Source organism: Microtus ochrogaster, unplaced genomic scaffold (assembly GCF_000317375.1).
Source record: "Microtus ochrogaster isolate Prairie Vole_2 unplaced genomic scaffold, MicOch1.0 UNK4, whole genome shotgun sequence".
Lineage (NCBI taxonomy): Eukaryota > Metazoa > Chordata > Mammalia > Rodentia > Cricetidae > Microtus > Microtus ochrogaster.
Window position 1 is genome coordinate 17669685 of NW_004949102.1, and position 11448 is coordinate 17681132.

At 42.0% G+C, this 11448-nt stretch overlaps 1 protein-coding gene across 1 annotated transcript in view; it reads left to right on the forward strand.

The window, feature by feature from the left end:
* Mgam (maltase-glucoamylase) overlaps positions 1–11448 on the forward strand; it is a 109348-nt gene that overhangs the window by 32049 nt on the left and 65851 nt on the right. The window contains exons 15-22 of the mRNA XM_026788554.1: positions 283–454; positions 1581–1697; positions 2746–2900; positions 4161–4245; positions 4990–5046; positions 5536–5660; positions 8458–8546; positions 8973–9022. Coding sequence (XP_026644355.1) covers positions 283–454; positions 1581–1697; positions 2746–2900; positions 4161–4245; positions 4990–5046; positions 5536–5660; positions 8458–8546; positions 8973–9022 — 850 coding nt within the window. The remainder of the gene's footprint in view (positions 1–282; positions 455–1580; positions 1698–2745; positions 2901–4160; positions 4246–4989; positions 5047–5535; positions 5661–8457; positions 8547–8972; positions 9023–11448) is intronic.

Below are 11448 nucleotides of genomic sequence, written 5' to 3' on the forward strand. Positions count from 1 at the left end.
GCTCTTTTATTTTTATAAAATTCTTACACCTCTAGTTTTCAACCTTTCCAAGGCTGCTTTTGAAGTTGTTGGAAATTAAGAGGCTAATGATATGCATATAAACCAAGCTAAGCAAAGCATGAATGAGTGTCGCGGTCCAAACTGCTTCTAAACAGCACCTCTAACCCATTTTGGAGAAAAGGAGTGGAGTGGAATGAGGCGTTTGTGTTCTATGTTCTTGGTATTTTTATTATGAGACTAGCTGAGCTCCCCACTGATTTCTCGATATCCATCCCTTCCTAGAGCTGTGAAGACCGTGTTCCCAGACAAGAGAAGCTTCATCCTCACGCGGTCTACCTTTGCGGGGTCTGGCAAGTTTGCAGCCCACTGGTTAGGAGACAATACTGCCACCTGGAAGGACCTTCAGTGGTCCATTCCAGGCATGCTTGAGTTCAGCCTTTTCGGTATCCCAATGGTGAGTCCCTGTCCCAAGCTCTCGTATGACTCTCAGTCCCCATGAAGCTTCCTGCTGATAAGTTTTCATACTATAAATCCTGCCGTGGCTTAAGCTTTATGTCCATCCTTCATCACCATCACTGTGGCTCTGATACCATAACATCACTGTCTGAACTGCTGGATGGGAATAGAAAGTGCAACCCTGATAGCTTCTGAAATATTCTTATTGCGTAATGTACAAGACTGCACCAATCCTCCAGTCTACGTCAGATGCATACATACGTGGAGTGCACCTAAGTAGCTAGTTCCCATGCATGCATACGTAGAACACATCTATGTAGCTAGTTCCCAGGTGAAGAAATAGCCCTGTATCACTAGATGGGCTTTGCATTACTTAGTCAAATTCAATAGGCACATTCTCTGAGCTCTTCCTGTGTTTAAGGTGCTAAGTTAAGCAGAATGGCACACAGAACAAAATACGGAGATGTAAAAGTAAACAAATAATTATGGCAATGATTATTTGGATAAACATCCATAGAGCTGTACATGTTAATCATTAGGACAGATTCTGAGAAAAAAAATCTTTATTAATTTGATATGAGTATAAGAGACAGAGAGAGTCAGGTAAAAATAAATCAAAAGCCTCCATATTTAGGAAAGATGGTGCTTAAGTTGAACTGTGTAAACTGGCTAATGAGGGGAGAAGCTCATTTTAAGACCACGTAATAAACACAAGCAAAAGGAGCACAAAGAGGGTGACAGATGGGCCCCTAAGATCGGGGTGAAACTGGAGCGGGAGGTTGTCTGGAAGGGTAGATCGAAACCAGGTTTCAAGGGCTGGTAGGAGGGCTAGAGACGAAGCTGTGGGAGTTTGGTGAAGTGAGTGGCATGATCAGAGTGGGTTTTAGAAACACATGTGGTATAAGATTATTGGAATTGCCAGGTACTGTCCATAAAACATTACAGTGTTCAGTTTAACAAGATGAAGAGGTTATGGCAGGAAAGGAGCCATCCAGCAGTGTGGAAACAGGCTCTCTGCTGATTTGACCACCACGTTAGCCTTCTGGGTAAAAGATGTGAACAAGGTTCAGTTAGGAAGGTTCCAGTGGAAGAAGTCTGATAAACACGCTGCTCACGTATTACAGGTAGGGGCCGATATATGTGGCTTCGCCGAGGACACCTCTGAGGAGCTCTGCAGGCGCTGGATGCAGCTGGGGGCGTTTTATCCATTTTCCCGGAATCACAACGGCCAGGGCTATAAGGTAAGTCAACTGGGAAGTATGGTCAAAGTACACTGGACGTGCATTAGGACTGGATCTTTTTATCCCTGTCATAAAATCTACTGAGCCAGCTTCATAATATACTTCATGTATGCTGATTTGGGACCCACTTGCCATTAACAGTGAATGGCCTGTTGATCATAAAATGTCTCAGTGTCTCAGTCTCTCACTTATTGTTGTCGTTGATACATTATATATATACATATATATGTATATATATAAAACATATATGTATATATATGTTACTCATTTTTGTGAGCATTTTTGTGGATGGCTTCCTTGGGTTCAGATTCTGGATGTTTAAATAACATTAAGAGTCAGCCTGATTAGGATGCACAGCTCGTTATTTAAGTAAGCAGTTTAGAATTCAAGATTCTACCTGGATGTGGTCACACAGCTTTTGGGGAGGCACAAGCAGGAGGATCGGGAGATAGATACTTGCTGGGTTACCTAGCAAACATGACTTAAAAAATCCCTAATTGAGAAGTGCAGATAGATTCCATGCTATCTAGAATACTTCCAGGGGTCACACAGCAGCACCAAGCTGGAAGCCTCCCCTTTCCAAGGCAGCGGGAGGGAAGTGCTGTGCACTAGAAGTTTAGGTGCTGGGAAGCTGACGACGACCACACCACTAAAACAAAAATGGAAATCTCAGAAATCTCAAAATAAAAATGGAAATTATGGGACTCTGTGAGGTTTGTAAAACTTGTGGACACTCTACCTGCTTTACTTGGTTATTTTTGTAATGAGAACAAAGATGGGGAAACATTTTGAAATTATGTAAGATAACCTCTCAATGGGGCCGTTCTAACTCATGAACGAGGCAGGCTAAGTTGTAAGTTGCATGGCAACTTGCTCAATGTCATGATTTTACCCTCCAGCTGTGGTACTCTGGAGGCCCTGTACATCCAAGGCCCTGGATCATGTCTCATGAAACCTCGGGCTATGCTGCAAGACATCTGAGGTCATCCTGCGTATGCACAGCTATTCCATAGTGAACCCACAACTGCAAACCTTTCTTTCCTTTTAGGACCAGGATCCTGCCTCTTTTGGAGACAATTCCTTGCTGTTGACTTCATCTAGGCACTACCTTAACATCCGATACACTCTGCTGCCTTACCTGTACACTCTTTTCTACCGTGCGCACAGCCGGGGAGACACCGTGGCTAGGCCCCTTGTGCATGAGTAAGTCCTCCCAACGTTCTGTTAATGCAAACTTGGTGATGTTGACTAATAGCAGATAATAGCAAACTTTTGTTAATGCAAACTTGGTGGTGTTGATTAATAGCAGATAATAGCAGAGTAAAATATAAGGCCATCCAAGCAAGGTTTTCAGGTGTGTGTGCACACATGTGTGTGTTGTAGAACAACCTCAAGGCTTTCTATATACTGGGCAAGGAATCTACCACTTACCTACCCCTCCCTTCTCTTTAGCTTAATTTTAAGCATCTGATAAGGCTTTGATGTTCTCTCTGTACTATGTATATGTACTATAATGCTAGGACTCTGTTGAGTCTCTAGGGATGTGTCTACACTTTAAAAACAAGCAAGAATCTCATAAGTGATCCTTAAAACCCCATTCCTCTTATTTGCCAGCCACTTGGCAGCTCTGATGTAGCTCAGGATGCAGTTTCTTGGGAACCTTTGCTTGTTAAGATGTTGCTGACTCTCATGTATGGCTGATGAGAACTTTAAGTTTTCTGGTTTGGTTTTGATCTGGTGCGGTTCTTTCCTTTTGCTGTGCTGTGGGACAGGCTGAGACTGAGAAGTGAGCCTCAAGCTTTGCACATGGTTCACAAGTTCTATACCACTAAGCCTTATATCCAATCCTTTTGAACACAACTTTTGGTTCTTTAATGACGGGCTTTCCTCTGTGTAGCCCTGCTGTGTTGGAACCTGCTTTGTAGACCAGGCGGGCCTTGAACTCACAGAGGTTCTCCTCTCACTGCCTCCCAAGTGCTGGGATTATAGGCGTGTGCCAGCACATTTTATTTTAAGACAGGATCTGTTAACTCTCTTGAGTGGGCCTGGAGCTTTCCCTGGAGCTCAGGCAAGACGTGAAAATGACGATTTTTCTGATATCCACATATCTGAGATTGCTGGCATTGTGTCACTAGGACCCGCCCCAGATCTTCCTTGACAATAAGTTAAAGTAATAAAATTTGTAGGTTATTTTATTTATCTTCCAAAGGGAGATACAACAAACAACAGTAAAGTCAGCCTAGCATAGATACTGAAACAGAAACTTCTCTGTCACCTGGGGGAAGAGCAGGAAGCTCCATGTGGTGGGAACACAGATCTACAGGAGCTGGAAGGAGGTGGGGTAGAGTAGGTATCCCACAGTGACTGGGTATTTTCCAGACGGCCTGTATGCTTTGGTTGGACTTGGGAGAGATTCCAGGAGTACTGGTGTACTTCTCTCTGACCCATCTCTTTGCTCTCTAGGTTCTATGAGGACAGCAATACTTGGGGTATACACCAGCAATTTCTGTGGGGATCAGGACTCCTCATCACTCCTGTTCTGGATGAGGCAAGTGTTCTCACAGAGGCAGGCAGGCAGCCTCTGCTCCTGTTCCCGCTCATTCCTCCCCAAATCTTCTCTCCCCTCTATTGCAAAAATCTGTGGTTGGGCCAATAGGGAAGGGTATCCAGGGACATTTTGTTGTAGCGTATCTGATTTATGTTTTCTTCTTTAGAGGCCTCTTTTTATAGACAAGTTCTCAACCAGTATAAAAGCACAAACTGGTCCCTTAGATTTGGGAATGAGCCTCTGGCTCATCTGGTCATTATAACCAACTATTATCGCTCTGAGATGTGGAACCAGGTTGAAACAGAGATCAGCACTCTCTCTAAAGTCAAAGTGATCAGGGTTGATGATCTTTGCTGGCTAGGTGAGAATGCTGATTCAGGAGAGTTATTGCATAGGTTCCCAACTTCAGAGGTAGGAATCATAACAGCATCTAACGTATGAGCTACAGAGATAACTCAATGAGATAATCCACAGAAAGCTGGAATTGTCCCCCCCCCAGTGTATTTCAGCATCCTTTTTATTATTTCTAATTATAATTGCTGCTATTTGTGATCCTCCAGCCCCAGATTGCCAGGCTATAGTTTTCCTATCTGTCCTAGGAGAAAAACATAGTTCAACAACAGAGAAAACGAGATTTCACCTACCTTCTCTGAATACATCTGGGAAGTCCCCTATGTGAAGACATCTATTTCATGTTCTCAGAGGCTGAGTAATGAGAATAATATTTTTTAAATTTAATTTTAGGGTGCAGTAAAAGTGAAAGCCTATGTACCTGATGCTGTCTGGTATGACTATGAGACCGTAAGTAGCTGGAAATTTTCTTAAACTCACAACTACAGCCGCAGCTGCGTAGAGAGGTGCCCCTCTGGAGCTGAGAACTCCCATTCCTGCACAAAAGAGTATCTCTGTAGTGTTTTCTATAACTTCACAGCACAGTCTGGGTAGAGCAAGCTTAGAATGTAACACACATGCACTTTGTTCAGTAATAAGGTAAAGACTCAAAGGGTTTCTCATGAGCAAGAGTTAGAGAGTCTCATGGGTGATTCGAGTTCGGCCAAAAATTAGAAGTGTCAGCTCACAAAATGTACATCAAACAGGCTCGGCATGACAAAACTTCTTTACAAACCCTGAACTGACCTCCAGTTTGAGCTCCTTTTGTTGGATTGTCTGGGTAAAGAGTAGTTCAGCTAGATGGAAAAGAGGTAGCCCTGTGGAGAACTCAGCATGATGTGGGCCCTGGAAGTTCACGTAGTATGAGGCCAATGTGTGTGATTTATCTACCTGCCTCAGGGGGCGCAACTGACATGGAGAAAGCAAAGCGTTGAGATGGAACTTCCTGGAGATAAAATTGGACTTCACCTTCGAGGAGGCTACATCTTCCCCACACAACAGCCAAGCACAACCACAACAGCCAGGTAGAGCATGGGATGTCTTTAAGCGGGTGCATGGCTGACAAAGGGGAGCGTTTCTGGGATGGTCTGTTGAGCAGACTGTGGGTGAGAAAGGTGCCGGAGTGGGGTACATCCCCTTGAGCTTCACTTGACCTTTCCTCTACAAGTTTATGACCTAGAGCTGCACCCTGACTGCTTTGAGCGATTTTAATGTACTCCCTCCCCAACTCTCGGAACGTGTCAGAACATGCTGACAGCGAGAATTCTCAGCTTTGCTGGTTTCCCGGTACATGCTCAGCTTTCTCACTGAAAGCCTCGTGTCTGGGGACGACTATGCTGGGCAAGCCTGGTCACATGGTTCCCTCCCTGCTTTGACCTGTGTGTCTGTCAGTGGCTCTCTGCTCTTGACTCACGAATTCTCATTATAACCTTCACCTCTTCCAGCCTTCACCCTTGCTTCCATCCCTCCCACAGAGCTGTTTCCTTTTGTGACTAAGGAAAACCCAGCTGCTAGGTCAAGGTTAGGAACTAAACTGTCAAATACACCTGCTGGGAGAGGGAAAAACAATTTATTTCAGTAGAGTGATACTGGTATATAAACCACTTCAGGACAGCAGGACAGGTCTCATGTTCAGGAGTAGTTGACCAACCTATGATGGACTCCAGGTTGTTGTTGTTGTGTGTGTGTGTTTATTTGGTTACAGCTTGGTGTTTCTTCTTTGGAGGGGGTGGTAGTGGCTTTGTTTATTTATTTTTTGATTTGGGGAGATTTTGTAGCTGTATTGGGTTTTTGTTTGTTTTTGAGAAAGAATTTAAAGTTGAGTGAGTGGTGGGGGAGGGTTTGGAAGGACTTGAGTGAGAATATGATCAAAGTCTATTTAAATTTTAAAATTGCTTCAAATTGTACAACACACACACACACGCACACACACAGCCACCCACCAATGTCCCGGATTTTTTGCTCACGTCATTGACTCCAGCTGTGGACTGCATGTGCACTCCACTGAAGAGGTGCATGTTTCTGTCACGTGTCCCAGAAAGTATTAGATTATTAGATTTTAATATCCTGGGAGTTCTTAGAGTTCTATAAAGCTGTGTTTTCCATTGAAATCCACTTATTATCTGAAAATTTCAAATTACTGACATTTTTAAAGGTAAATACAAAGACTCCTGTTTTCTCCTTCTCTATTTGCTCGCCATCAGTCTGTTTTGGCCACGCCTTACCTTCCTAAAAGGAGCGTGCTGACCTGTTGCTGCCCTGCTTGAAATCTTGCCTCCATGTTTAGAAACAGTACAGCCTGGCTTACCATCGCCTTGAGCAGTGGTTTTGCTGGGGCGCCTTCAGCACTCTGGCCTGACTTGGACAAAGGTTGCTATTCTTGTTCTCCTGCATCACCTGCCTTAATGCATTTAGGGTTCTTATGTGGTACCCTTTGCAAAAGACTATGCATATTTGGAAAATGCTTTATCACCAAGCTACATCCACTCTCCATGTCCAGCTACTTGCTCAAAGGTCCCAGCTAAACTCAGATATTATCTCCAACTCTTTCAGCAGAGTGATGGTTACCACTTCCTAATTCCTGGTGATATATATATTTCTCTCAAGACAAAATGACAAGTCATCAAATAAGGAAAGTGGCCATTCTCTATATGACCCTACTGTATATTTTTATTTTCTCAGAAACTGTGTCTTTTTCCTAGCGCTTGACACTTCTCAGGGTATGGACTCCAAACACCTAGCATAGCACTATTGTGGAAGAGTTTTCCCTCTTAATCTGCCTTCAAAATGATACTTTCAGCCACAGTTTTTAAGTTGTTTTTATTGCACTATACATTTCTATACATTTTTCTCTGCTCCCCTTCCATCTCCCCCTCTCCCCTTTACCCTGTCCCATGACACCCCCACACTCCCAATTTACTCAGGAGAACTTTTTTTTCACTTTCCTATGTATGTTCCATGTAGGGTTCTCTTAGGGTTCTCTTTGTTATCTAGGTTATCTGGGGTTGTGGATTGTAGGCTGTTTTTTCTTTGCTTTATGTCTAAAAGCCACTTATGAGTAAGTAAATATTATATTTGTCTTTCTGAATCTGGGTTACCTCACTCAGGATGGTTTTGTCTAGATCCATCGATTTACTTGCAAATTTCATGGTGTTATTATTTTTACCGCTGAGTAATATTCCATTGTGTAAATGTACCACATTTTCTTTATCCGTTCTTTGGTTGAGGGGTATCTAGGTTGTTTCCAAGTCCTGACTATTATGGATAATGCTGCTATGAATATAGTCGAGCACATGTCCTTGTGGTGTGATTGAACATTATTTGGGTATATACCCAAAAGTGGTATTGCTGGGTCTTGAAGTAGATTAGCTCCCAATTTTCTAAGAAATCGTCATACTGATTTCCAAAGTTGCTGTGTAAGTTTGTAATCCCACCAGCAATGGAAGAGTGTTCCCTTTACCCTACATCCTTTGCGGCATAAGCTATTATCAGTGTTTTTGATCATGGAAAATCTGACAGGTATAAGATGGAGTCTCAGAGTTATTTTGATTTGCATTTCTCCGGTGTCAGCCATATATTTATTGTAGCTGTAGATTCTGTCTCTCACATTCCTACCTCCTTCATGTGTACTTATTGTTAAGCTTTAGAATATTTTCATCTTCAGAGTACTAGAGAGAGAAAGGCTTGACAATCTTGCCCTTATATTAGAGGGAGAATAGAGCATCTGCTGCTAGTAACCTTTCCTGATTGTAAATGGATACAAATGTTTGGCAAGTTCTTTGAGCCCTAAAGACTTGAGTCTTGTGCTTCTGTTCCCCACAGCCGGAAGAACCCTCTTGGTCTTCTCATTGCCCTAGATGAAAGCAAAGAAGCAAGAGGAGAGCTGTTCTGGGATGATGGGGAGTCAAAGGGTGAGTGCTGTGAGAGGGCGTGGCCATGGTAGGACAGAGTGTCTGACTCTGCCCCTTCACCCCTGCAGCCCATTTAGCCGTGCATGAGATATCACCAGGCATCTTAGAGCATCCTCCCAGAGAAACCATCTGCTTCTGGCTGACAGTAGAGCTATCATATAGCACACAAGTCCCCTGTCTGGGTCTGCACCATCAAAAGAAATGAAACAGTGTGTCACAGAGATGCTGGGCCTCTCCTGTCCACTGTGGCCTTGTCTATACTAGTGAGGATCTGGAAGCAGCCAAACTGTCTGAAGAAGTTGTGATTGACAGGTCTACTGTAGTGTTCTTCGGTCATGAGAGGAAAGAGGAGTCAGTTTTTAGTAGAGGAGGTGAAGCTCATCTTCTGTGGGTACAGGCCAGGCTGACATCTCTTTCTTTTTTCAGATACTGTGGCCAACAACATTTACCTCTTCAGTGAATTTTCTGTCACCCAAGTGAGTGCATATTTTATGAATATTGTGTGTGTCTTTTTTTCTGAAGATGACTATATATGTCCTACTATGTGTATCTAACTGTATTTATTTAAATATCAGCATTTATGTGGGTGAAGATTCTATTTATGACTTAATTCATAATAATTGCATCAGCTATATTGATCAAGGTGTCAACAGTAAAAGAAAATGAGATATTGTTGTAAAGGATAATTCTCTGTTTCCTCATCGCTCTCCATTGGCATTATAAAAATAAATTTGTGTGCCCATTAGTACATATTAGAACTTTGGGGAAGGTTGAGTGTGTAGTCTAGGATGGGGACTGGAGGAGCTGGGGAAACCAAGTGTTTTTATAATTTGTTCATCTTTATAATTGATGTGTTTCAGAACCAATTGAATGTGACAATTTCAAATGCAAACTACAAGGATCCCAATAACTTAGCATTCCAGGAAATTAAAATCTTTGGGACGGAGGCAATTTACAATGTTAGAGTGAAACAGAATGGTGTCCTTAGTCCAATGTCTCCACAAATCGCGTACAATCCAAACCTGAAGGTAAGAATTCATCTTGGGAGGGTGACTTTCACGAACCTCCATGGTGACTTATTATCACTTCTTGCTAAGATTACATGGGTTGTTGAAGAACTAGAGCCATCTGAGGCCTGACAGTGATGTTGGAGTATGGAAGAAGAAGGTAAAAATGTAGAGACAGTCTGAGACACCATGGCTCCAGTTTTTCCATCCTTATTTCTTCCCTCTCAGTGACTGGTTTTCTCTAACTGGATATGGGGACAAGGTCTGAGGGATGGGATCTGAAAGTTGATGGTTTGTACTCCAAGTTGAAAGTAGAGATAGAGAGCTTATGAATAAAATGTTTTAATTGCTTTTGTTTATTTAATGTTTAATGCTTCTTTCCATTGTTAAACTCTGTTGAGAAGAGTATATGACTAATATAAATTTGCAGGAAATAGTTTATGAAGTTGATGGTGTTGCTAACTAACTTAGATGGTGACTATAAAGTGAGATTCTGGCAGATATGATGAGATCCAGGCTTTCTGTAAGATTTGTATTCAATTCCTCTTCCTTCGCACTGTGAGGGACATTTTCCAGTCAGGTCTCAGGACTTATACTGAGTAGCCTCATGGAATTGGAGTTGCTCAATCATCACAGTTTTAGGATCTTTTGAATTAGGGAAATGATTCCACTGTGACTTCTACTAAACTGCCTATTGATGGTATTTTGTCATCACACTTTGTACATAAGAACATGCATTATGAAGTTACAAATAAAGGATTATGTCTTTGGTTATATCTGGGGTAAGTGTAAGTCAGCTGGAAGATGCATTCGTGAAAATAATCTTTGTTCATGATAGAAAATAAGATAGTTAACACATCACCAAAGAAGTCTTTATTCTTTGAATCAGAGTGGTGAGAGATACAATTCACAAACATGAAAATATATGAAAAAATGAAGAAGTGTAAGTCCACATTGGCAAGATATTTTGCATTGTCTTATTTGATACTCAAGGTTTAATGCGGTAGTTGAGATCAACTTTGAAGAAAGCATGGATAGAACAGGACCTTGCAAAACAGAGTTTCATGGAGATTGAGAGATGGCTCAGCAGTTAATAGCACTGATTGCTCTTCCAGAGGACCCAGGTTTGAATCTTAGCACACACATGTTGGCTCACAAACATCTGTAACTGCAATATGAGCAGAACCAATGCCACTTCTGACTTCTCTGGCTACACACATAATGCACAGATATACATTCAGGCAAAAAACACATGCACATGAAATAAGCCTGGATCCATCAGATTTATGTGACAAGAAGTTTGAGATGGCAAACAGATTGGAGTTTGCTTTTTCTGTAATTAGATGTTCAAAGTTGAGACCTTGTTGAAGTTGATTAAGAGGTTGAACTTCATTAGAGCTAAGATCTGTCATGTCTAACGACATCCAAGTGGCTGCTTGGATTAGTCACAATGTCCTAATTCTAGAAGAGATAAAAAAGGAAACAAAATAAGCAAGAAAAAGAAAGTTGTAAAAAGAGGAAGTCAGAGTTAAGCTGATTGGGCAGGCCCTTCTTGCAAGAAAGAAACCCAGAACCATAATGAACACAAATTTACTTTCCTGGCTATAAATAAGCTACAGTCATTAAAATTTCAGAAAATAATTAGAAATATCTGAGAGTTGAACCTAAAATATCAAAACGGAAGATCACATTTCATATTAATAAGACAGCTGGTAGTGTGTTCAGAAAGAGCCTTGTTTTCCTAGAGAGCGTTTGTCTTGGTGATGCTCTCCCAACTTAAACTATTCTTGACAGGCCAAAGGTTCAGGCATCTTACGTTATCAGTCCTTAACTCCATGCCTGACTAAGGTCTCATTCACATTAAGAAGCAGTTTTGGGTCAGAGAAACTTGTCAT